This window comes from Capra hircus, chromosome 3 (assembly GCF_001704415.2).
Source record: "Capra hircus breed San Clemente chromosome 3, ASM170441v1, whole genome shotgun sequence".
In the NCBI taxonomy this organism is placed as follows: Eukaryota; Metazoa; Chordata; class Mammalia; order Artiodactyla; family Bovidae; genus Capra; species Capra hircus.
The window spans coordinates 12712412-12739252 of record NC_030810.1 but is presented as its reverse complement, the minus strand read 5'-3'; the positions used below and the strand labels follow the sequence as shown (position 1 = coordinate 12739252).

General features: G+C 45.2%; 1 protein-coding gene across 2 annotated transcripts in view; it reads left to right on the top strand.

Annotated features, from left to right (window-relative positions):
• The window catches only part of MTF1 (metal regulatory transcription factor 1), a 46072-nt gene that overhangs the window by 5542 nt on the left and 13689 nt on the right, over window positions 1-26841 (top strand). For both annotated transcript variants that reach the window (XM_018041871.1, XM_018041862.1), the window contains exons 3-7: window positions 11482-11720; window positions 12547-12678; window positions 15240-15313; window positions 15769-15905; window positions 19236-19313. In XM_018041871.1, the coding sequence (XP_017897360.1) occupies window positions 11482-11720; window positions 12547-12678; window positions 15240-15313; window positions 15769-15905; window positions 19236-19313 (660 nt within the window). The remainder of the gene's footprint in view (window positions 1-11481; window positions 11721-12546; window positions 12679-15239; window positions 15314-15768; window positions 15906-19235; window positions 19314-26841) is intronic.

Below are 26841 nucleotides of genomic sequence, written 5' to 3'. Positions count from 1 at the left end.
TTTTTTCAGGTCTTATTTCCATGGTCAGTGTTCTGTGGAACACGTTTTGGGAAACGCTGATCTAGGCAGCAAAGGAGGGGATGGTGGGGAAAGGAGGATTATGCAACCAGTGATATGAGCTGTCACTCCGTCCTACTTGCAAGCCTGGTTTACCATTCATGTCTTTTGAGCCTTGATAATCATGTTGAATAAGACAAATACCTTGTTCAGTCCACCATGGATTTAACCCATTGTGCTTTCTTTTCCTCCCACCATGTTTTCCCATTCTATCCATGAGACCTACATGGAAGGTTCTAGACACTCATTGAAATCATTAGGTGTGGGGTTGTCTGGAGGTTGAGGGAGAAGCCCCAGTGGCTTTCAGTCTTTGAAAATTGTGCTAAATGACCAGACATTCAGTAGACTCGCCTTCCTGGAGCGCCATCATAACTGTAGCTTTTGTTGTAATGGCGATGTTATTTTATTTCTTGGCATTTAAATCCATTTAATTGGTATGAAGAGGCCAGTGTTTATGGCTGTCTGATAACACTCTTCATGATTTCTTTACATTCCCCCCACCTCCACCTTTCAAAAAAAAAAAAAAAACGACAAAAAACTGTGGTCTTTTTCTGTATCTCTATGCCCAGGTGTTACTCTTAAGAAATGAAATCATTTGATAGCTAGTCATCTTGGCTTCCTAAGCAGCTTATTTTCTGAGTCAGATTCTGGCTTGATTTTCCTGTTTACCATAGATTGTTCCATTGTTTGCTATAGTGTGTGGTTGGCTTACCTATTACTTCATTTTTTTCTCCCTTGTGCTTGTTTTGTGCAAAAATAAACCAGCCAGAACCTTGCTACAGAGCCTACCTTTTCCCACAGGGCCACTGGTCATTCCCATCCAAAGTGCACCGGTCTTCTTGTACGTGCTACTTGACTGCTGTCTGCCTGTTGACTTGGTATTGCTGTTTAGTTGCTAAGTTGTGTCCAACTCTTTGCGACCCCATGGATGGCAGTGCACCAGGCTTCCCTGTCCTTCCCTATCTCCCAGAGTTGGCTAAGACTTAAGTTAATCGAGTCAATGATTCAGAAGCTCTCAAATCAAGACATTGTCACTCTGACCTGTCAGAATGAGAACCTGTCATTCTCAGGGTCAGCATTCTTAAGAATTGCTCCTTTAATACCTTTTTACTCCAGGTTTCTAAGCAGCTATGTTTCCTTTCGTCAGTTCATGCAGTCACTGGTCTCCTAAACTTTTTTGCATCTGTGCCCTTCCCAAGACCATTTCAGGACTGTTGGGTTACTTCCTCTGAACCACATCAGTGAATGTGTCTCCCCGCACCCCTGAACTGACCTTGCACTTCTCTGCTGCATGGTTGGCCAAGAAGGGTGAAGAAACCCAGGAGTCACATACTAAATATGCTCTTGATGATGCACTCGAGTGTCCCAGAGCATTGATTGGGAGAAAATATATTTTTCTGCCAAGAAGCACAGCTACAGGGATGCTTAATGAATTGGGTTGCTTGCTATGTTGGTCAGTGACATTCCAAGGGATCTTTTTTTTTTTTTTTTTTTTTAGTGTGACAAATTTTAAGATATAGAATAAGGGGGAAAATTTGACTCTAGTGTTTCAAAGCCTTTTTGCAATGTGTCCTTTACCTTGGGGACCCAGTTCCAATCTCATTGCTCATTATCAATCCCTAAGGCAGTGTGAGGATCCTCTCAGACAAACCAGGTTGTTGCTGACTCTGCAGAGGGGATCTGCCCACTTTTAGTCTTTGCACACCGTGATTATCTTCCTTTACAGGTTCCCTTGTAAACTCTCACAGAATTGCCCTGCAGAACTAGGACAGAGACAGTTTCTGCTTGAAATGCTAGTGTTGAGGATCTGTTCATTCTTTCCACAAGCTTTTACTTATTGAGTATCACCAGCGTTTGTCAGATATCCCGAAGGACAAAGAAATAATCCCTGCCCTGAGGGACTCTGGGGAGTCCGGAAGGAAGACCGCTGAGGCCGAAGGCGCAGGGTTCGGTAGGGAACCAGGGTTGGAAGCATTTTCCCTTGCCAGCAGATGAAGCCAGTTGAGCGCTATCTCCCGCATGCCAGCATGCGTGTCACATACTTCTTTTCAGCCATCAGCGTTTCCATCACTGAGGCCCACTGGCTTGGAAGAGAGACCAGGGTGACTTTACATTCCAACTGGTTTTCCAGCATAATGCTGCAGGAATAACAGTTCTCAGATTTACATTGTATGCAGGCTGTACCTGTTGAGTATTGCTAATATTTCAATGTAGGACATTGGAGAAAGAGTCTGAATGTTCATGTTTTTCTCTTATTTAAATCTAGCTTATTCTTAAAATTGTTTCCTCTGTGATGTGCACAGGGATAAGTTAGACCTAGGTTCCATCTTTGTTCTGGTATATACTGAGTGGCCTTGGGCAAGCTGCTCCATTTCTTCTTTTTTAAAACTGAAATAAAAATATCGTGTCACTTTTCGTGAAGGTGAAATAAGATTTATTCATTTATATATGCACAACAGGGGATGCGTAAAACGTTCAGGATCATGCCTGGTGCCTGTTTGGTGAATGTCCTCTCTTCCTTGAAGGCCCACGTGGTTCTTTCTTGTTTCTTTTTTTTAATTTACTTCTGGCAGCACTCCTCTTTGTTGCTGCGCTCAGGCTTTCTCTGGTTTCGGAGTTGAGAGGGCTCCTCTTTGTTGCAGTGCACGGCTTGTCCTTGTGGGACCTTCTCTTCTTGTGGAGCGTGGGCTCTAGGGCGTGCAGGCTTGAGCCGTTGTGGTTCCCAGGCTGTAGCGTGTGGCCTTAGTGGTTTTGGCACATGGGCTCGGTTGCTCAGCAGCATGTGGGACCTCCCCGGACCAGGGATTGAACCTGTGTCCCCTGCATCTGCGAGTGGAATCTTGTTCACTATACCACCAGGGAAGTCCCCTACATGGTCTTGAAGGAGGTATGGAAGGGCATATCCTCCTGTTAAAGAAAAGGTTGAACTGTCTTTGTTTGGAACTCTTTGGGAAGCGTTTTCTCCTGAAACAGGGTTATAGATTGTGTGTTTAGGTACCCTGGAGCCCAGTCACCCTTGACTTGCTGAACTGTCTTATTAATACGGTTGTGGAACGTGACCCACCATTTAGAACCATGTTTTACAAGGAGAACATGTCCGTAGTCCCTCTGCAGGGGCTCTGGGTACAGCCCTTGCCACAGGTAACCTTCCAGACACTCACCCTCCTCCCTTGGACTTCTTGGGCTTCCTGAGAGCAGGCCCCCAAAACTTCCTTCCATGGTGGGCAGTTGGGGTACCAGGCAAATCTCGGACTCTTTTTAAATATTGTTTTTAACTTTTTACAATTGAGATAAAATTGATATGCAACATAATGATTCCGTATTTGCATATATTACAGAATGATCACCATAATAAGTCTAGTTAACCATTTTTTTTCTCGTGATGAGAACTTTTAAAATCTACCCTGTCAGCAACTTTCAGATAGACAATACATATCTATTAACTGTAGTTACCGTGCTGTGCACTACATCCCCATGGCTTACTTATTTCATAAGCTGAGGGCTCTTACAGCTAAAGAATGAGGACTCCTGTTTTGCTGGCAGTGGCAAGAGGGTTAGGTGGCTGGCATCTTTTGAGTGCCTGCTATGTACCAGGCACTGTGTTCAGGATTCTGATAGTTATGTATTTTTGTAATAATCTGAGGCAAGAATCGTACACTGAAGCCCATTAGCTATGAGAAGGGCTGAGACGTGAAGAGCAGCAGGGTGGCACTGGTTCCCTAAAGGTACAGGGTTGAGGCGTGGAGACAGTGTGTGAATTCAGCTCTGTGGTAGGCAGTGCAGAGCTCTTCCATTTCTCCTCCGAGCTCTTTGGTTGCATATGATGGAGTGGGAGAGAGATCACTGACAGTGTGGGGAGAGAGTTGGTGCTGGGGAGAGGGATGGGAAGGAAGGGGCAGAGCCAGGCTGAGCATTGATTTATAAGTATGTTCAGATGCTCGGTGTTCAGAATCAGAGACTCCCTTTCCTTACTGACAATGGCGCTGTTAGTGTGTGTGGGATCTAATTCTGCTGGCCTCATTTCTTTTTCCTCCAGCAGAAACTCAGCTTTTTTTCTCTTCTTGATTTTTTTTTTTACCCCTCCTGTGCACCACGTGGGGAGCTTAGTTCCCTACCGAGGGATTGAACCTGCGCCCCCTGCAGTGGCATCTTAACCACTGGACACAAGGGAAGTCCCACTTCTGAATTTCTTTTGAAGCTGTTGTCTCCTAGAATTCCAGTGTTTAATTTTCTTATTTTTGCTTATCTCATTTCACCTTTCCTTCTCTGCTTCTATTAACTTACAAGGGCAGTCACCTTTGTTAATTATTTCTCTATTCTAGAACTACTCAGAACACTTTATAAATCAACATCTGAAAACTTTTATGCCTGCTGCCCTTTATGAAACATTAGACCCCATCCTCAGTGATCCCAGCCTGTGCTGTATCTGAGCTCCCTAGCTCCCTAATCAGCAGCTGTGTAAGTGATGTAGTACTTAAGCTCTTTTGGAGAAACGTGTTTTCCGATGGAATCTTTGGTGACGTGTTCATATTATAGGTACTCTAGTTAATTTCTTTAAAAAATTTTTTTTTAATTTTAAAAATTATTTGTTTATTTTTGGCTGCACTGGGTCATCTTTGCTGTACGCGGGCTTTTCTCTAGTTGCGGAGAGTGGGGGCTCCTCTTTAGTTGTGGTGCCCAGGCTTCTCACTGCAGCGGCTCTTGTGAAGCACGGACTCTAGGCGCTCGGGCTTAGTTGCTCTGCCGAATGTGGAACCTTCCCAGACCAGCAGCGATCGAACCGGTGTCCCCCATTGGCAGGCAGATTCTTATCCACTGCACCACCAGGGAAGTCCCCTACTCTGGTTAATTTCAACAGGCCAATTAATTATGTGTCCCTCAAGTTCTTTAAATTCAGGTTGGGCATCACCTCCTTTGAGAAGTAGTTCTTAGTCATCCCCAAGCTTGAGTTTTTCTTCAGTCAGTTCAGTCGCTCAGTCGTGTCTGACTCTTGGCGACCCCATGGACTGCAGCATGCCAGGCTTCTCTGTCCATCACCAACTCCCGGAGCTTGTTCAAATTCATGTCCATCTAGTTGGTGATGCCATCCAGCCACCTCATCCTCTGTTGTCCCCTTCTCCTCCTGCCTCCTGAGTTTTTCTTAGTCTTTTTCTCTATATTTCCCTATATTCTAACATCTGTACATTTCCTCATACCCTATTGTTCTTGTCTGTTTGGATCTCTTCTCGACTTTGAGCTTCTAGAGAGCAGGAGCCATTTTTTCTGTATTCCTATCTCCTGGGACAATATAATCCCTGGAACAGAACTTTTTTTGAATGCGTACATGCGTGATAAACTTTAATTGTATTTAAATGTACCAAATGTTGCAATACCTCTGCTGAGTAAGGAGGTTTTTTGCAACTTCCTGCTCTGATCCAGTTTGTGGTGGTTTGTTTTCCCTTCTTCTGATATTTGATGCTGTTTAAAAACGATTCTGAAAGACAGTATTGGCACTTGCGTTTCCTGCCTTCTTCCAGACAGGGTGAGATCACACATGTATTCAGTGTAGTATTGGGGAGCACTTGCTTTGACAGCCGTGTGTCCCACCGCTAAATCCACACACCTTGCTCAGGCTGTGTCCTCTCCCCTCCGCTATTTTGTGTAAGAGTAGTTTTATTCAGTATCTCCACGTCCTCCCTTTTCCCATCTTCTCAGCCTGGTAGGTCCTGGCTTCTGCTCTCACCCTCCCAGTGACACTAGTCTTGCTGGCCGAGTTGTGACCTTGTGAGCTGAGTCTTAAGAAACGCTTCCTCAGTCACCTCTGCCATATTTGACCTGGTTGGCCCTCCTTGAAACTCTGTCCCTCTGTCACTTAGAGCCCTTGCCCCTACTTTCCTCAACAGGGAGTCCTGTTGGTTTAGTTTCGTTTGTTTAGTCATCTGTCCATTCACTCAGCAAGTCTCAGCCCCTTCTCCAGAGGCTGGTGCCTGAGGCTGTGGCAGTGAACTGGTCGAGCCGGATGTGGCCCTTGCTCTCATGGAGCCTGCTGCAGTCGCGCTGCAGAGTAGCGGTTCATTGTTTAACTTGACAGGTATCTACTTGGTGCTTTCTGTTCTCCAGCTACTGCTGTGCCTAGCATCTACATAGATAATTATGTAAATTATCTAATTATGTAATTATTCAATCTTACTGGTATTCTGTGCTTTAAAGACACACAGGACGCCATGTGCTGTGCCTAGGCGCGCAGTCGTGTCTGACTCTTTGCAACTCCATGGACGGTAGCCCACCAGGCTCCTCTGTCCATGGAGATTCTCCAGGCAAGAATGCTGGAGTGGGCGGCCGTGCCCTGCCCTTTCCAGGGGATCTTCCCAACCCAGGGATTGAACCCAGGTCACCCACACTGCAGGCGGATTCTTTACTGTCTGAGCCACCAGGGAAGCCCAGGATGCCATGAAAACCTGTAATAACAATTGTTGTTTAGTCTCTGAGTCGAGTTCAACTCTTGTGACGCCATGGACTGTCGCCCACCAGCCTCCTCTGTTCATGGGATTTCCCAGGCAAGAGTACTGGAGTGGGTTGCCATTTCCTTCTCTGAGGGATCTTCCCAACCCAAGGATCGAACTTGCGTCTCCTGCTTGGAAGGCAGATTCTTTACCGCTGAGCCCACTGGGAAGCCCCTGTAATAAGGATACCTCTTCTCATTCGGGGAGAGGGTAGGAATGGGTCAGGGAACAAGTTCCTGAGGAAGGAACACTTAATGGAAGCTTTAATTGGCCAAGTAAGAAAACCTAGATGAGAGGAGCGGTTGGCAGGGCAGAGAGACAGGAATGGGTAGTTAATTTCACTTGTTACTTAGGAAGATATCAACTGCTGTAGCATCTTAAAAATGAAATTCTGCTCGCCATTCACCATGTCATGAGCTCTATGACTGACACTCGCAGACTCCTTAAGTGGAGCACTCACAGTCGTGGCTCTCCTCCCGGGTCAGGGGTCATTTTGAAATCTCTATCTCGAAGTACCAGAGAGGTTTTCCGTCTTGAGAAATCAGGACATGTGCATGAGAGGATAATTAGCTGCATAAGCTAAGTGTCAAGTGAGTGGCATAGTTAAATACTATTGGAATTCAGAGACGGGCACTGTCACGTAGGTATGGAATGGTAGTGGAGGGCCTTGGAGGTGGTGAAGCTTGAGTGGAAGAGATTGGGAAAAGCAGAGAAGAAAGGAGCTGGACGTTTCCAGTAAGAGAACAGAGAGTCCAAAGGCAGGCAGATGGGACTCCAGTGCTGCAGTTAGGGAAGGGGCACTGTCCCCTGTGGGCCTTGACAGTTCTCTGCTGCTGGCCTGAAGAGCACCTTGAAGGAGTTTGAACACAAGGCTAGGGAATTGGGGCTGTATCATTTGAGCAGGGAAATGGCACGTGTGCTCACTGGTTTAGAATAAATCTGGTGGCGATTGGCTTCCAAACTAGGCCCTGAGACATGAGAATGCCTGGTCAATAGTTCCATTCAGCGGGTATTTATGGATCACCTCCGGTGTGGCCTAGGGAAGGGAAAGAGGTGAATGAGCAGGAGAACCCTTGTCTGGGGAACTTAAAATCCTGTGCAAAATCCTACTAGGGATTGGGCTTTTGAGAGAAGGACCTGGAGCCCAGGGGAGATGGGAGGACTCCGGGCTCCTCCCTCCCCACCCCCACAGGTTTTCAGGGTTTGGCAAACAGATGCCTGTTTGTGTAGAATGGTTTTCACATTTAAAAATCATTTTTAATCTAAAGAACAGTATTTCATGATATATGAAAATGATGAAATTCAGATTTCATTGTCCATAAATAAAGTTTATTTGGAGCACAGCCTTGCTTGTCCATTTATGTACTGTCTGTGGTTACTTTCGGTGCTTCCCAGATGGCTCAGTGGTAAAGAGTCTGCCTAAACCCTGGGTCGGGAAGATCCCCTGGAAAAGGAAATGACAGCCCACTCCAGTATTCTTGCCTAGAGAATCCCATGAACAGAGGAGCCTGGCAGGCCACAGTCCACGGGGTTGCAGAAGAGTCAGATACAACTTAGTGTCTAAACAACAACAAATGGTTACTTCCACGTACATACAGCAGTGGAGCTGAGTAGCTGTAAGAGGGACCACGTGGCCCAAAAGGCCCTTGAGTCACCACATCTTAACATCAGATCCTCCCTCTCTGAAACTGGATGTCCTTCTCCCTACCTCAGGCCTTTCCCTCCACCCGGGCTTTTAAATATCCTTGTCATCTTTATGTTCCTCCCAGATCCTCAGCTTCTTTCATCCAGGACCTTTTTCCTCCCAAATATGCTCAAAACCTATCTTACTTCTAACAAACAAGATTTCATCAACTCAGAAGTCCACTTCTGCCAGTCTGCACCTCCAGTCTGTATCCCTGCCTCTCATGATTCACCTTAAGCCAGACTTCTGGCTTCATCAGTCCATTAAAACTAGTCTTGCTGAGTCCTTGGTGAATTCCTAGCTGCTGGATCCTATACTTTCCCTAGTCCTTCCTATCTTCCTTGTTTTCTCTGAAAACGTCCTGACCATTCTCTTTCCCTCAAGACCTTTTATCTTTTGGCTTCTGTGACGTCCATCTCCTTTGCATTCTCTTCCCAGTTCCGCAGTCCTGTCACCCATTCACCCATCAGTGGCGTCTCTTCTTTTTACCAGTTCCCTAAACGTTGGTGACATTCAGGAGCCCGTCCTTTGGCCTCGTGGCCAAGATTGTATTGAGCATCTACTATATGCCAGTCCCTGTGTTGAAATACTTTACACGAATTATCCCTAATCTTTATAACAACCCTAAAAAGATTGATTTTTCTTTCCTCCATGTTGTAAACAGGAGCTGGAGACTTAGCTTAAGTAATTTTCCCAAAGTTAGACAGTAAGTAGCAGGGTTGGGCCTTGAACCAGCCTGCTGTAGTATATAGTAAAGGCAGCTGTTATCTGTGTACCAGAAACTCCTGCACTAGGCTGTATTTTTTAGCTTCCAGCCTATATGTGTGCCTACTAGACATTGCTACCTGGCAGTACCTCAAACCCAACTTACCACCTCTCCCCACCCTCTGTCCAGTCCAAAATTGGTGTGTGACCATCTGTTTTGTCCTGCAGGCCCTAATCTTGGGAGTTGGTCTTGACTTTGCCATTCCCCATTGCTACCACGCCTCAGCACACTGTTGTCACTAGAGCCACTCATTTCCCCCCTTTTATTTTCTCCTGAATTCATCTCTCATAATGTCCACTGTCAGTTTATTTACTTATGCTGTGTGGCATGCGGGATCTTAGTTCCCTGACCGGGGATTGAACCCATGCCCCCTATAATTGGGAGCACAGAGTCTTAACCCCTGGACTGCCAGGGAAGCCCCATCACTTCCCTAGTTTGGATCCTTCTCACCTCTGTCTTGGACACTTGTCCCCCTTCTCTTCACCTCTGCTACCCCTTCTTCTGTTCGCTTACCCTTCCAGTCTATCTTCCATAGGCTTCCAGAATGATCTCTTTTAAACCCCTCATCTGGTTGTGTTGCTATCTTGGCTCAAACCAAGATATCTTGGCTCCCTGTTGTCCTCTTCCTCTACTTCCCAGCTTAACGGAGGAGGCTTCACTCATTTTTCTAGATTCTGTTTCCAGCCTCTCACCTACCGAGGTGTGTTTGTGGTCTCTTGGACCAGCGTTCTCATTCATCTCTGCATGTAGTTCTCAAGGCGTTACCTCTTTCTGGAATGCGCATCTCCTCCAGTTTGTCTAAGGAACGGTCTTTCAGTTAATCCCTAAAAAATAGACCAATAGGCAAACCAAAACACATCCTCAGTTCAGACGGAATGCCTCAGTCTCCAAGCCTTCACTGAGCCCAGTCTTTCCGAGAAGGAATAGGTTTCCCTCTTTGTATGCTTCCCAGGCACCACGGGTGTGCGCATTGCCCGGCTCAGCACAGTCTATAATCATTCATGCACGTGTGCCTCCTTAAAAGGAGGCACCGTAAAAGGAGAGCTGTTTGCCTTGTTCACCTTTTCTCTGTGGTGTCTAGCTTTTGCCTGGGGTATAGGAGCTCAGTAACTGTCAGATGGATACCAGTAGTGTGGCGAGAGCAGACTGAAGCGTGGAGAGCAATGAGGAGTAAAGGGGGAAGGTGTCTGCTAAAGCTGAAGACTAGGCAGAACTCTTTCTCTTTTCACTTTCACCCATTGGAGAAGGAAATGGCAGCCCACTCCAGTGTTCTTGCCTGGAGAATCCCAGGGACGGGGGAGCCTGGTGGGCTGCTGTCTGTGGGGTCACACAGAGTCGGACACGACTGAGGCGACGCAGCAGCAGCAGCAGCAGCAGTGCCTTGATATGTATAGCAGCAGGACATTGACAGAGTCTTCACAGAGGCTTTGTCTCATTTTGTCCTACTCACAAGCACCATGAGACAGCAGGACATTTCAGTTCTGCTGTGTAGAAATAAAGAACCTTTAGTTCCGAGACGTGGGAAGACCTGCCCAAAGTGCTGAACCTAAGCGCCAGTGGTCATTTTTCTCCAGCCAAGGCTGTATTGCTTCCCCTTTCCCAGGAGAGAGATGGGGAAGGTTCGGAAGATGAGAGGGAAGCTTTGGGCTGAACCTGTATGTGGAAGTTAAAGAAAAGGAGTGAGTGACTCAGGGAAGAAGACAAAGAGCCCCACGGAGTTGCTTTGTGGTGTAGGACACGTTTTCAGAAGGAGAGGGCATCGGTGAGAAATTTTTTTCCAATACTAAAGGAAAATTGGGAAGGAGGAAAGAGTTTGAGCACCAGCAAGCTCAAGAGCATGGTTTTGTCTGGTGAAGGCAGCTTGCTGAGTGGTTCCAACAGGCACTGCAGGAAGTGGAGGCTCCTGCAGATGCACGCTTTCCAGGAAGAGTGGTGAGGGAAGGGGACCAGGAGGAGCAGTTTGAGAAGCGCCGTACTACCAGATATTCCCAGAAGTCTGTGATACATGTTTTTCATTTTGTAGATCTGAAGTTACAGAAGAGACTATGCTGGTATATAACTGAACTAGTACACCTGTGACTGAGTATATAAATTTCAGAATGTTTTAAACTCAGTTTTATGTTGGTTGGTTCTCATCAGGTTACAGGCCCAGAGGACAGGATGTTGAGTCGAGCCTTAGAGTCGTATGTGAGCATGAGTGAGTGTAGTAGTATGTGCCCGCTTTAGGGCGTGGGTGTTGAGTGGACACCAGTCTTATATTCATGTAGAGTATTTAACTGCCTCTGCCTTGTCTCTCGTCCATCGCTCTCATCATTTGTTGCCCTGGTGTAATTTGCTCAGCAGGAAGATTTCCCCCTTGTGTTAGAGGTGCTTTCTGTGTCGACGACAGAAGCCTGTGTATCTCACCTGCCTCTCCCGAGAGCCAAGCTCTGGGGGAGTTAGGCGCTGGGCAGCTCCGTTGTGCCACTGACGAGGTGTCCTCCATCTGCCAGGTAAAGCGGTACCAGTGCACCTTTGAGGGCTGTCCCCGCACCTACAGCACAGCAGGCAACCTGCGCACCCACCAGAAGACCCACCGAGGGGAGTACACCTTCGTCTGCAACCAGGAGGGCTGCGGCAAGGCCTTCCTCACCTCCTACAGCCTCAGGATCCATGTGCGGGTGCACACGAAGGAGAAGCCATTTGAGTGCGACGTGCAGGGCTGTGAGAAGGCGTTCAACACGCTCTACAGGTCAGCACCCAGCCCCCGAGCCCGGCTCTGCCACCACCATGGCGCTCCCCCTATACCCGGCAGACGCTCACATGCAGGGCTTGAAAGAGGGCAGCTGCGCTCAGCTGCCGACAGTTCCTCAGAGGAGTTGTTACTTAAACATGGACACATCCTGGATCGGTTACAGTCAGAAAAGCTTTGTGTCTGGATCTGTATCTCCCAGAATGACATCCCAGCCTGAGGATTTTAGTAGTTGGTATGGAATAATATCTCCTGTTGGCTCAGGAGCTTGGTATTAAGGATTCTTTGATTTCCTTCCCAGCCTCAGCTTGAAGATTAACTTTTTTCTCCCCTCAAGAAGTGGGGAGTGGTCTGCTCATCAGCCATTTCTCTTTTCTACCGTTTATATCAGGAGACTTACATTAGTCTTCAGCATTGGCTATCACATAGCAAACACAGTAATAGCTAACACTGGTGGGCTCTAGTCCATAGGATCGCAAAGAGGTGGACACAGCTGAGCATACGTACCTAAAAAGCACTCACTGCATGGCAGGCAGTGTCCTGTGCACTGCGAAGGGAATGGAAGGAGAGAGGTTTTGTAACTGGGTCGAGATCCCCTTCTGGTCGAGGAGACCAGAATTTGAGTCCCGGGCAGCCTGGCTTCAGGGTCACACTCACCCCACTCTGCTGTATAATTCTTTGAATTTCTCTTTGAGCGCAAAATGTTGATATTAGTGTATTATGACTGTAGAATTCTCATGTACTTGACCTTGATGCCCATTAAGCTGACGTGGGAAAGCTCTGGCATGCATTATGACAAAGGGGATTTCTCTGGGGTATCTTGCAGGCTGAAAGCACATCAGAGGCTTCACACAGGGAAGACGTTTAACTGTGAATCTGAAGGCTGCAGCAAGTACTTCACCACACTCAGTGATCTGAGGAAGCACATTCGAACCCATACAGGAGAAAAGCCATTTCGGTGGGTCTTGCTGTTTTCTATTTATCACTGACTAGGTTTCAGGGGGGTGTCTTGATGTACTCTAGTATTTTTCAAAATGGGGAGGGAATTCCCTGTGCTAGCTCTTTGGGCAGTGCTTGCTCTCCCCGGGATAGCTGTAAACCACTGCAGACTGAAGGAGGGGCGATGGGGCCCACGAGCGTCTCCACCTGCTCTGTGGGGGAAGGCTTCTCTGCCTTACCCTTTCCCTTTACTTTCACGAAGCGTTTACTGCCACTCCCTCATTTGCACTAGAGAAATGCTAAGATGCAGGCTCTCCTCCTGAGAACCTTAGTCTGCTCTGGTGGAAACGAACAAGGAACCAGACAGTCTGAGAATGAGATGCTGAGCACAGGGGCAAGGATACCTACCTAGGAAGAGGGGAGGAGGGGAGGAGGGGAGGAGGGGTAAAGATACTTAAGCTAGTGGTGCAAGTATTGTTTTGTTTTTTTTTAGTCACTTGTTTGGCTGTTGCTTTGTAATATGTCATGTATACATACAAACATTACAGGAGCGTCTTTTTAAAAAAAATTAATTTATGTTAATTGGAGGCTAATTACTTTACAACATTGTAGTGGTTTTTGCCATACATTGACATGAATCAGCCATGGGAGTATGTGTGTTCCCCATCCTGAACCCCCCTCCCACCTCCCTCCCCATCCCATCCCTCAGGGTCATCCCAGTGCACCAGCCCTGAGCGCCCTGTCTCATGCATCAAACCTGGACTGATGGTCTGTTTCACATATGGTAATATACATGTTTCAATGCCATTCTCTCAAATCACCCCACCCTCGCCTTCTCCCACAGAGTCCAAAAGTCTGCTCTTTACATCTGTGTCTCTTTTGCTGTCTCGCATATAGGGTCATCATTACCATCTTTCTAAATTCCATATATATGCATTAATATACTGTATTGGTGTTTTTCTTTCTGACTTACATCACTCTGTATAATAGGCTCCAGTTTCATCCACCTCATTAGAACTGATTCAAATGCATTCTTTTTAATAGCTTTTAATATTCCATTGTGTATATGTACCACAGCTTTCTTATCCATTTGTCTGCTGATGGACATCTAGGTTGCTTCTATGTCCTGGCTATTGTAAACAGTGCTAGGAGCATCCATTTTTAATCTGTAGATTTCCATTTATATATATATATGTGAACACACTTACATATTGAATTGATACATGTATAAATATAAGCTTGAAGGAAGGAGTTGAACCATCTAATTTCTCCTGTGCTCACAGCATATAGTGTGGTTCTGGGCATTCAGCAGGGATTGAAAAACAACTTTGGAGTGACTATATGATGTTTTTAATGAGGTAATCAATTTGTAAGGATCCGTCCTAAATATAACATAGATATATTACTGAAAACTGCCTATAAACATGTCTCTGAATTTAGGCAGGAGGGATTGCTGTTACATTCATGGCATTAAATATGCTGCCTTTCTATTCTCAAATCACTCATCTCATTAGGACACCTGAAAATCAGACAGTCTTCAGGGACAGTCAACTCTTAAACACCAATTAAATGGAAGTGTGTTTTTTAAGAATTACAGATACATTTCTGAGTCATGGCCCCTCTAAAGGCAAGAATATTTGGATCCTAGTTGGTTACTCTCCAGCTGCTGTGAAGCTTGGGTTGCTTTTTTCCCCATAGGGCTATCAAGGGGATTCTAATTTCTATTCAATTATACGTGTTTTTGTCATGATTAAAACTGCTAATTTTTCTTGAATGTTAGATGGGGCTTTAGATGCAATGATTTTATGTGCTTAAAAAGTAAAATGCTTTAGAGAAGCTTTCTATTTAAAGAAATAAAATATTTTGGCTTGTAAGTATATGCATTCATTCATGTAAATAGTGACCGAATGCCTGCCATGTGCAAGAACTACAGCAGATGTGAAGAACTACATGGACCCTGCCCTCAAAGGAATTGCAATCTAGGAGAAGAGATAACAAATGTATGCACACAGAGATAAAATAAGATTGGGAATGACAGGTGCCATAAAAGTAGCATGTAGATAAATGCCCTTGGAGTCCTAAGGAGGGAAATATTACCTCTGGTTTTAGTTATCAAGAAAGTAAAAGAGAAAAGTTCTCTGAAGATGACAGATAATCACATTGTAGCCAGTGTATTCTACCTGATTTTGCGCTAGTGTTGTATTTCGGGCCTGTGCCTATGTGAAAGCCTCTGTACCCATCACTCATATTCCTTGTGTTTCATTTGCCACAGCAGATTTTCCATATGCATTCTCATTGTCAATAGAATTCTGTTGCGTCATTCATCAGAAGGCTTTTATTGTTAGGGCTCTCAGCATGTACCTTACCTGTAGGACAAGAAACACGTTTCCTGGGCCAGCCTCTCCCTCTCATCCCAGATTTGTCACCTTATTTTCCAGGGACCTGTCATCATTCCCATCTGTAAAACCCATTTTGTCGATCTGAGCAGCTTTAATTTAAGTTTGTATTTACAAGAGATATTGAAGATAAAGGTCGATTAGCTAATGACTGCTATCCTTTCTGCTTAAACAACTTCCTTAGGTGTGATCATGATGGCTGTGGAAAAGCATTTGCAGCAAGCCACCACCTTAAAACTCACGTCCGTACACATACTGGTGAGTTTAGGCTAATTTTTATCTTTTAACCTTCGTTGAGCCAATAAATACGTGCGTTTCCATTGAAACCTGTACAGCTTTGTGGAGAGAGCAAGTCTAATCATTTGGCCTTCACCTATAATGTTTGAGTTCCTCTCAGATGTTAAAAAGGATCTAAAGACTGGACTCAGGAGCTTAACCTTAAGATATAAAGCCAATTCAGAGATACTCAGTAAAGAATCTGAGGCGGGGGGAAAGAAACTAGCTTCTCTTTTAACTTCCTAGGAGCAGGCCATTCTCAGTGCTTTGCTGTGCATTAAATTTTAGGACTGGGTTGATTAACTTGTGGATAATTGATCAGTGTATTACCTGAACCCTCATTAGCATATTTACTTCCCTATGTTAGGGGAAAGTAGATGTCTCCATCCAGTGAAATGGTTTTATGGTGAAATTAACACCTCTTTTCATTCTTGCAGGTGAAAGACCCTTTTTCTGCCCCAGTAATGGCTGTGAGAAAACATTCAGCACTCAATACAGTCTCAAAAGTCACATGAAAGGTCACGATAACAAAGGAAACTCGTACAGTGCACTTCTAAATCACAACGGATCAGAGGTGTGGAGTGTTTTGTCTCTCGTTTTGATCTGGGCAGCATAGAACAGCGACAGTTGTTTGTGCCTCCGGTTAAAATGCCTTCTCTCTAAATCTGTTAGTGAGAGAAAAGGAATCAGTGTCAAGATCTATGTCTTTGTGAGGGGGTGGCAGAAGCCAGAAATCTCACCAGGCTCCCTGTGCGTCAGCCCCTGATTCGGCTCCGCCTCTGGTGGAAGAGGTGTCTTGGAACCAGAGGTCTCAGAATGGCTACCAAAGGGTCGTCCAGGTGCTCTCAAAGGGTGTTATTTTCCCATTCATGTCGTGTAAAATGGTACATTTGAACTTGAGTTTTGGACACTATTTAATGATTTGCTTTACCCTTCCATTAATCCATCACTGGAGAACCAAGGTGGAGTCTGGGGGTGGGGTGGGGGGGGTGGTCCCCTGCCCTTTAGAATTGTCTGCAGACCTAATGGTTAGATAGCCACTGCCTTTAAGGCACTGAACCACAGACAAGCCTCTGCAGAGGTTTAGGTGGTTTTGTCTGTTTTTCTTCACCAAGCCCTCTCCTCTGTGGCTTCTTTCCAGAGAGATCCTGGGATAAATTTACTGTTACTACTTCTGATATGGTATTGGGCACTTACCTTATGTCTTTTGCACCCCAAAAGTGAGAACTGTTATTATTTTACTATTTTACTATTTTATAAATAAAGTGGAAGCTCACTGACCCCCTTTAGAATAACAAGGTTCTTAAAGTATGTAATATGGTTTTGATTCGGGCAGAGACAGCATGATTCTGTGGTTTCTGATTTTTAAACAGAAAAGGATCCCTTTAAAAGGACTCTTCCTTCTGTGTCTTACTGGTAATAATAACTAATATTTACTGAATGTTTACTGTGTGCTATGCTATACAGTACTATGTACTATGCTAAGCACTATGCTAAATTTTCTTAAGTGAATTACCCTGCTTACAAGAGGTCAGTATTCTTATTCCCATACCACTGACAGAGAAACCTGAGGTAAGGAGAAATTAAATAACTTGCCTAAGTATCCAAAGCTTGTAATTAGCACCCTTTAGGCAGACCATCTGATTCCAGAGCCTGGTTCTTGACCACCCGCCCCGCCCCCACATCATAGAAGGCAAAACGGCATTGGTTGCGAAGAGTCTGAATTCACATCCAAGCTCCACCACTAGACACATGACCTTAGGCACATGGCTTCTTTGTGCCTCAGTCTCACTGTCTGTAAAACCAGGTGAAAACACTAAGATGTGAGAGTCTTTGTCCATAAAGCTGCGTTTATGAAGGCCTGATCCGTTTTCTCGTTTTGCAACAATCACAGTTTCTCACCAGTGGCTTCTGCTCATTGGAGGCCTCAGTGTGCAGGGTCCAGACTTCACATCTCTTGGCTGACTGGTAGCTCCCCATTGGAGCGAATCTGCTCTGGTCTTAGGCTTTCAAAGCTATCAGGATTGCCTTTGAGTCTTAATATCTCTAGCCCAGATTTCTTCCTGAGCTTTAGACATGTATTCAGCCTCCTACTCGATGTCTCCACCCAGCTGTCACCTACGTTTCCCAGTCCTGACGCGTCCAACCTGTTCCTCTTGCAGTCTCCCACATCTTAGTAAATGGCACCTCTGTGTTTCTAGTGGCGCAGGCCAAAAATACTGGAGTCATTCTTGACTCCTCTTTTTTTTTTTTCCCTCATTCCACACACCCACCAGCATCTATCAGTTCCATCTTTCTAGAATCTGATCTGATTACTTCATTCAAGCCCTTGTCATTGTTTGACCTGGATTCTTGCAATGACCTGCTAAGTGGTTTTCTTAGCACCTTTCCCCTCACTTCTCCCCACTGATACTCCACTCTGATCTTCCTAAACAATGAGGCAAATCATGTCTGTTCTCTGCTTATAACCCTTCAGTAGCTTCTTATATCATTTAAGGTAAAAGTTAGAATCTTTACAGTGGTCCAGAAAGTCCTAGACACTGTGGCTTGCTCACTTCTCTCTTCATTTCAGTTCAGTTCAGTCGCTCAGTCGTGTCCGACTCTTTGCGACCCCATGAATCGCAGCACGCCAGGCCTCCCTGTCCATCACCATCTCCCGGAGTTCACTCAGACTCACGTCCATCGAGTCCGTGATGCCATCCAGCCATCTCATCCTCCGTCATCCCCTTCTCCTCCTGCCCCCAGTCCCTCCCAGCATCATAGTTTTTTCCGATGAGTCAACTCTTCGCATGAGGTGGCCAAAGTACTGGAGTTTCAGCTTTAGCATCATTCCCTCCAAGGAAATCCCAGGGCTGATCTCCTTCAGAATGGACTGGTTGGCATTCACTTGAGCTGCACCACCCACCTTGTGGTTCCTTGAACTGAGGAAGCCCGCCTTGCCTCCAGGCCTTTGTGTGTGCTCTGCCCTCTGCGTGAATCACTGTCCCCACATGTGTGCATGGCCCTTGCCTTCTTCAGTATCTGCTCTAAGGCCACCTTATCTGAGTCCCTTCCTGATCTGATAAAAGAGCGTCTCCTCCCCTGGCCTTCTCCACTCCCCTTACTCTCTTATATACTGTGTATTTATTTTTTTGTCTGGCCCCCTCTCTCTGGTGGCAGGGACTTTATTATTGTATCCCTGGGCCTGGAACAGGGCTTAATACATATTAGATGCTCAGTGAGTATTTGTTAAATACATGCACGTATCAGAACTTACGATGCATGAGGTAAAGTGAGGCGACCGCATAAAGTATTTGAATCACAACTGGCATTCTAGGAATCCAGAATTCTGAGTTAGCCCAGACACCCATATAGGAATAGTAACCCCTCAGCACCACTCTAAGTGACAGTCCCCGAGATGCCCATGCTGGGGACACAGTGAAGTAATGGAAGGTGGCCTTTCAGTCAGAAGCAGTGGGTCTGTGTTATGTTAATTGGTGATTTTTGGACCGTTCACTGCTAATCTTAGCATTAATTTTCTCATACTTAGAATGGGAATGTGAAATACTACTACAGAGGATTATATTAATAGTAAATGAAGTCATGTAAAATTGCTTTGTCGATGATAGACCAATTTCACAAATATTATTGATTTCATGTTATTATAGCTTTTGTTACTCTGGAGCCTGAGTCATGAGATAATTCTTAAACTCTACTAACCATGTTTAAGAACATAAACAATTTCTTCTTAAGAATATCAGGATTTTAAAAATTGAAATAATTCAGGTAGCCTTTGTTTTGAATAGTTTTTTATCCTATAGACATTTGGAATCTTAAGGATGCTGTAATCAAGTGTTTTATTACATAATAGAATACAGTAAATCCCAATTGTTTGTCAATTAGATTTTTTTTTTTTCTTTCACAGGATACAAATCACTCACTTTGTCTGAGGAATTTAAGCCTTCTGTCCACAGATTCTGAATTTCAAGAAAATTCCAATACAGTAAGTGTACCTGTGATACAGATGTTATTAAAATAAGTGCAAGAATTGAGCCTCCCTTTGGTGGGAAAATTGAGTGAGGCCGGTCTTGGAAGGCTTTCAGATTGAGTTGTGTTCAATGAGTAGCCACTTAGGGTGTTTTGATTTTGTTTCCTGATAAGAGCTCTCATTGGAGAGGTTGCTCTCTCCAATGCATAGTGCCTTTTGGCCCAGATCACTCACTTGATAACCTCCTGCACCAGAAAATAACTTTCTTTATTTATTTAGCAAATATTTATTGAGTGCCTACTCCAGTCAGGCAGAGTGCTGGTACTGAGTTGGTAGTGGTGAGGAAGTAAGTGTGGTCTGTTCTTGAGTAGCTTAAAATTCAGCCACTGTAAGGGAGAGCCAGGATTCCAGTTTGCAGGCTTTTCTTAAGCCCTGCCAGTCTGACCTGAATCAGTCCTTTCCTTTCTTTGAGCACGGCGATTCTGAAGGGGACCATGTCTGCAGGCCCACTGCTAGGGGACAAACTCAGTGTCTCCTGACCTGCTTGCTTTGGCTCTGCCATTCCCACGGCTCCATGCTGTGTCTTGCAAACCACTGAATCAGTCCTGAGCCTGTGCCCCTTCAGGAGGATCCATGAGCTTTACTGGGTCACTGACACTGGTGGTTAAGTATGCATTTTTGGTTGTTTTTCTCTGGTAAATAAATATAGCTTAGGTTAGATTTTCTGTGAGTATATGCATAATAAATAAGGAGGAATCAATGTGATAGGAAGTATTTGAACAGTTCTCTACAGTGTAGGCTCTTGGGCCTCCCCCAAGTCTACTGAGTCAATATCCTCTGGGAGGGGGGCCTGACCCTGCACAATTTTATATCAGCACACCAGGTCCTGGGTTCTCCTGGTAATGGCAGAATTTCTCTTATCAGACCAGCCCTCCCACAGAAAACAACTGTGTATGCTGGGCAAAATATGAAAACAACTACGTGAAGGCACCAGAGAGCAACCCAAACAGGCAGAGGCAACGTTTGAATGACGGGGCCGCTTGGGAGATAGCAGTGGCACTGGATGGGTCTGCAGGCTTTATGGCTTATCTGTCTCAGAGCAAGCCTAGTTGATACCAAACAGAACGGCTCAGGCTCAGTAAACACTTTCTTACTGGAGTGACCACCCGGAGGACAGAGTTCAGGGCAACAATGCAGCACCTGGAGAGTTGCGGGGATGACCTGCAAAGGAGAGAACACAGAGGTTGAATCCCAAGTTCTGTTTGGAGCTGTGTCCAAACCTCCAGTTGACCCCTGAATTGTGGGTGTGTGGGGCAGACCCCAAGCAGTCCAGCTGAGGCTAAAGAGCTGGATGAAGAGGACAGCTGCCATCCCACAGCAGGGAAGACAGCATGGAGTTAGAGCATCGCCAAGTCACTGGAATGTTACAGCAAACAGCCAAATACTCTTCCAAGAAGTGTAACGGAATCCTGAGTCTCTGCAGCATATCATTTGCAATGTCCAGGGTTATCCAAAATTAGTAAACATAAGACATAGGAGAACATTACCTCTACTCAAGAGAAAAGGTCATTTATGGACTACGGAGACTGACCCCAAGATGAGCCAGGTGATAGAATTAGTGGACAGGCATTTATAAATAGCTCTTAAAATGCTCAAGCATATTAAGGATTACTTGTAATGATTTAATAAATAGGAACTCTTAGCAGAGAAATAGAAACTATAAAGAAATGTGCCAAATGGGAATTCTGGAACTGAAAATATATCAAAATTTAAAAATTCACCAAATGGGCTTAACAGCAGACTGGAAATAACAGATGAAAGAATCAGTTGAATTGAAGAGAGATCAGTAGAAATTAACCAATCTGAAGGGCCCACCCCCCCCAAAAAAAGCACTTTGTATGATTGTTTGGCATATTCATATTTCAGAGCTGATGCTCTAAGTAAGAGTACTGGGCCAAGATTGCCCTCTGAACCACACGGGGTAAGATTTCTGGGTAAACGTCTCCTTAATATCAGAGATCGTGGGAAATGGTTGAGGTATCCACTCTCTGACTGGGACTTGACACATGACTGAGGAGCTTTCTAGAGCCCTGAGGTCACCAGGTGAGGAACCATATGAGGGGACATTGAGTACTTGTGAAAAAGGAAAGCTTTTTCTATCCATAATTTACAACAGCAAGAGAGAGGCCTGTTTTTCTCCCCTGGGATCAAATTATATGTTGTGTCCTTGTCCTCCAGCATTTAGTCTTTCAGACTAAGACCAAAGTGCCTTGAATAGGGTGGATTTTGCCTTGCTTGCTTTAAAAGAAATGATAATGAGTTGTTAAAATTAAATGATATGTTTTTATGAGATCATCATTTTCCAGGTTCCTGGGCAGCCTACATGTTTCTCTGTGTCCTAGGTATGAATTTGGGCTGAAGCTCTGAGGAACAGCCCACTGGGCCTGTTGGCCCCTGAGCCTCAGGATCCATCATGTTCCCAAACAGCTCAGTGTTCTCAAGTCTCTCTGCTCCAGGCCCCAGAGGCTCAACCTGTTTCTCCTCACTTGAGGGGGTGGTTCCCACTTGCTCTGCCCCCAGGGTTATTGCCCTGAAGCCTGGCAGTGGCTGAGTCAGTCCCTTCGGCACTTACCTTTTTTAATTAAAAAAAAAACCAACCTGTTTATGAAGGTATAATACACATACAGAAAAGTACACCTGTCATAAATGTACAGCTTGATGAGTCATCGCCGTTCACCATATTCCTGTAACTGTCGCAGGAGGGGAAGTGTGGGGACAAGAGGATGGTCACATCTGAGTCCCTGGGATGGACAGCCACCAAGTGTAGGTTCTTGGCTTTGTGCAGGAAGGAATTCAAGAATGAGCCATAGTGGAGGGAAAGAAGGGCTCTTCAGGGAGTACTCAAGAGTGTGGACCATCTCGAAAGGCAAGAGAGGCCCAGGAGGCAGCAGGGTATCCGGCTGTCAGAATTGATAGGGGTGGGTAATTACATAGGCTAATGAGTAGGAGGAGTATTCCAGCTGTCTTGGGGAAAGGGTGGGGATTTCCAGGAATTGGGCCACTGCCCACTGTTTGACCTTTATGGAAGACAGCTCATGGCCATTTTGGACCTAGTAAGTAAAGTTGCTCAGTCGTGTCCAACTCTTTGCTACCCCATGGACTGTAGCCTACCAGGCTCCTCTGTCCATGAGATTTTCCAGGCAATAGTACTGGAGTGGGTTGCCATTTCCTTCTCCAGAGGATCTTCCTGACCCAGGGATCGAACCCGGGTCTCCTGCATTGTAGACAGACGCTTTACCGTCTGTGCCACCAGGGAAGTCCATTTTGGACCTAGTTGCTTCTAATCACTTTATGCCGTGTCCTCAGGCCGTGCCACTGGGCTTCCCTGGTGGCTTAGCAGGGAAGAATCTGCCTGGGAATGCAGGAGACACAGGTTCCATCCCTGGGTCAGGAAGATCCTCTGGAGAAGGAAATGGCAACCCACTCCAGTATTCTTGCCTGGGAAATCCCATGGACAGAAGAGCCTGGTGGGCTACAGTCCATGGGGTGGCAAAAGAGTTGGACACAACTGAGCGACTAAACAACAACAACAGGCCATGCCATTCTTTTAAAGGTTGTGCCCTGCCCCTTCCTGTGTCATAACCAGCACGCAAATCAACAAACAGAACATTCCCACACCCTAGAATCCCCCATCAGGTCCCTTAACAGCCGTTACCTCTTCGTAAGGATAACCACTATCCTGGCTTCTCACAACCTAAGGTGAATTTTGCCTGTTTTTATGCTTTCTATAATTCGAATGTGGCCTATACTCGTTTGTCCTGGCTTCTTTCTTGCAACATTTTGTTTGAGGAATTGATGCATGTTGTTGCATAAAATAATATATAGATTATTTGTTCTCATTGTTGAGCAGTTATTCAGTTTCAGTTCAGTCGCTCAGTCGTGTCTGACTCTGCGACCCCATGAATCGCAGCATGCCAGGCCTCCCTGTCCATCACCAACTCCCGGAGTCCACCCAAACCCATGTCCATTGTGTCGGTGATGCCATCCAATCATCTCATTCTCTGTTGTCCCCTTCTCCTCCTGCCCTCAATCTTTCCCAGCATCAGGGTCTTTTCAAATGAGTCAGCTCTTCGCATCAGGTGGCCAAAGTATTGGAGTTTCAGCCTCAGCATCAGTCCTTCCAATGAACACCCAGGACTGATCTCCTTTAGGATGGACTGGTTGGATCTCTGTGTAGTCCAAGAGACTCTCAAGAGTCTTCTCCAACACCACAATTCAAAAACATTAGTTTTTCGGTGCTCAGCTTTCTTCACAGTCCAACTCTCACATCCATCTCACATCCATACATGACCACTGGAAAAACCATAGCCTTGACAAGATGGACCTTTGTTGGCAAAGTAATGTCTCTACTTTTCAATATGCGATCTAGGATGGTCATAACTTTCCTTCCAAGGAGTAAGCGTCTTTTAATTTCATGGCTGCAGTCACCATCTGCAGTGATTTTGGAGCCCCAAAAGATAAAGTCTGACACTGTTTCCACTGTTTCCCCATCTATTTCCCATGAAGTGATGGGACTGGATGCCATGATCTTTGTTTTCTGAATGTTGAGCTTCAAGCCAGCTTTTTCACTCTCCTCTTTCACTTTCATCAAGAGGCTTTTTAGTTCCTCTTCACTTTGTGCCATAAGGGTGGTGTCATCTGCATATCTTAGGTTATTGATATTTCTCCCGGCTATCTTGATTCCAGCTTGTGTTTCTTCCAGTCCTGCGTTTCTCATGATGTACTCTGCATAGAAGTTAAATAAGCAGGGTGACAATATACAGCCTTGATGTCCTCCTTTTCCTATTTGGAACCAGTCTGTTGTTCCATGTCCAGTTCTAACTGTTGCTTCCTGACCTGCATACAGGTTTCTCAAAAGTTAGGTCAGGTGGTCTGGTATTCCCATCTCTTTCATAATTTTCCACAGTTTATTGTGTTCCACGCAGTCAAAGGCTTTGGCATAGTCAGTAAAGCAGAAATAGATGTTTTTCTGGAGCTCTCTTGCTTTTTCCATGATCCAGTGGATGTTGGCAATTTGATCTCTGGTTCCTCTGCCTTTTCTAAAACCAGCTTGAACATCTGGAAATTCACGGTTCATGTATTGCTGAAGCCTGGCTTTGAGAATTTTGAGCATTACTTTACTAGCATGTGAGATGAGTGTAATTGTGCGGTAGTTTGAGCATTCTTTGGCATTGCCTTTCTTTGGGATTGGAATGAAAACTGACCTTTTCCAGTCCTGTGGCCACTGCTGAGGTTTCCAATTTTTTTGGCATATTGAGTGCAGCACTTTCACAGCATCATCTTCCAGGATTTGAAAGAGCTCAACTGGAATTCCATCAGCTCCACTAGCTTTGTTCGTAGTGATGCTTTCTAAGGCCCACTTGACTTCAGATTCCAGGATGTCTGGCTCTAGGTGAGTGATCACAGCATTGTGATTACCTGGGTCGTGAAGATCTTTTTTATACAGTTCTTCTGTGTATTCTTGCCACCTCTTCTTAATATCTTCTGCTTCTGTTAGGTCCATACCATTTCTGTCCTTTATGGTGTCCCTCTTTGCATGAAATGTTCCCTTGATATCTCCAATTTTCTTTCTTTTTTTTTTCCAATTTTCTTGAGGAGATCTCTAGTCTTTCCCATTCTGTTGTTTTCCTCTATTTCTTTGCATTGATCGCTGAGGAAGGCTTTCTTATCTCTTCTTGCTATTCTTTGGAACTCTGCATTCAGATGTTTATAGCTTTCCTTTTCTCCTTTGCTTTTCGCTTCTCTTCTTTTCACAGCTATTTGTAAGGTCTCCCCAGACAGCCATTTTGCTTTTTTGCATTTCTTTTCCATGGGGATGGTCTTGATCCCTGTCTCCTGTACAGTGTCACAAACCTCCGTCCATAGTTCATCAGGCACTCTATCTATCAGATCTAGTCCCTTAAATCTATTTCTCACTTCTGCTGTATAATCATAAGGGATTTGATTTAGGTCATATCTGAGTGGTCTAGTGGTTTTCCCTACTTTCTTCAATTTGAGTCTGAATTTGGCAATAAGGAGTTCATGATCTGAGCCACAGTCAGCTCCCGGTCTTGTTTTTGCTGACTGTATAGAGCTTCTCCATCTTTGGCTGCAAAGAATATAATCAATCTCATTTCAGTGTTGACCATCTGGTGATGTCCATGTGTAGAGTCTTCTCTTGTGTTGTTAGAAGAGGGTGTTTGCTATGACCAGTGCATTCTCTTGGCAAAATTCTATTAGTCTTTGCCCTGCTTCATTCCATATTCCAGGGCCAAATTTGCCTATTACTCCAGGTGTTTCTTGACTTCCTACTTTTGCATTCCAGTCCCCTGTAATGAAAAGGACATCTTAGAACTGTTCAATTTCAGCTTCTTCAGCGTTAGTGGTTGGGGCATAGACTTGGATTACCATGATATTGAATGCTTTGCCTTGGAAACGAACAGAGATCATTCTGTCATTTTTGAGATTGCATCCAAGTACTGCATTTCGGACTCTTTTGTTGACTATGATGGCTACTCCATTTCTGCTAAGGGATTCCTTCCCACAGTAGTAGATATAATGGTCATCTGAGTTACAATTCACCCATTCCAGTCCATCTTAGTTTGCTGATTCCTAGAATATCGATGTTCACTCTTGTCATCTCCTGTTTGACCACTTCCAGTTTCCCTTGATTCATCCCAGGGACGGGGGAGCCTGGTGGGCTGCCGTCTATGGGGTCGCACAGAGTCGGACATGACTGAAGCGACTTAGCAGCAGCAGCATGGACCTAACATTCCAGGTTCCTATGCAATACTGCTCTTTACAGCATCGGACCTTGCTTCCATCACCAGTCCCATCCACAGCTGGGTGTTGTTTTTGCTTTGGCTGCGTCCCTTCATTCTTTCTGGAATATTATAGAAAGGCTCTTATAGGCTCAGATCATGCTTTGACTGCTTCCCTTCATTCATCCCTTCATTCTTTCTGGAGATCATACTGCTGATCTCCAGCAGCATATTGAGCACCTGCTAACCTGGGGAGCTCATCTTTCAGTGTCCTATCTTTTTGCCTTTTCATACTGTTCATGGGGTTCTCAAGGCAGAATACTGAAGTGGTTTGCCATTCCTTTCTGCAGTGGACCACATTCTGTCAGACCTCTCCACCATGACCCATCCGTCTTGGGTGGCCCCACACAGCATGGCTTAGTTTCATTAAGTTACATAAGCTGTGGTCTGTGTGATCAGATTGGTTAGTTGTCTGTGATTGTGGTTTCAGTGTGTCTGCCCTCTGATGCCCTCGCTCAGTGCCTACCGTCTTACTTGGGTTTCTCTTACCTTGGACGTGGGGTATCTCTGCACGGCTGCTCCAGCAAAGCACCTGAACAGTTATTACACTAAGTGATTATAAGAGTATGTTCTGTCTCCTGCCCTTGGGCATTTGGAAAGTTTCTAGTTTGGAGCCGTTACAGCAGTACTGCTGTGAAAATTCTTATACATCATCTTCTGAAGTCACAGATTCGTTCCTTTTA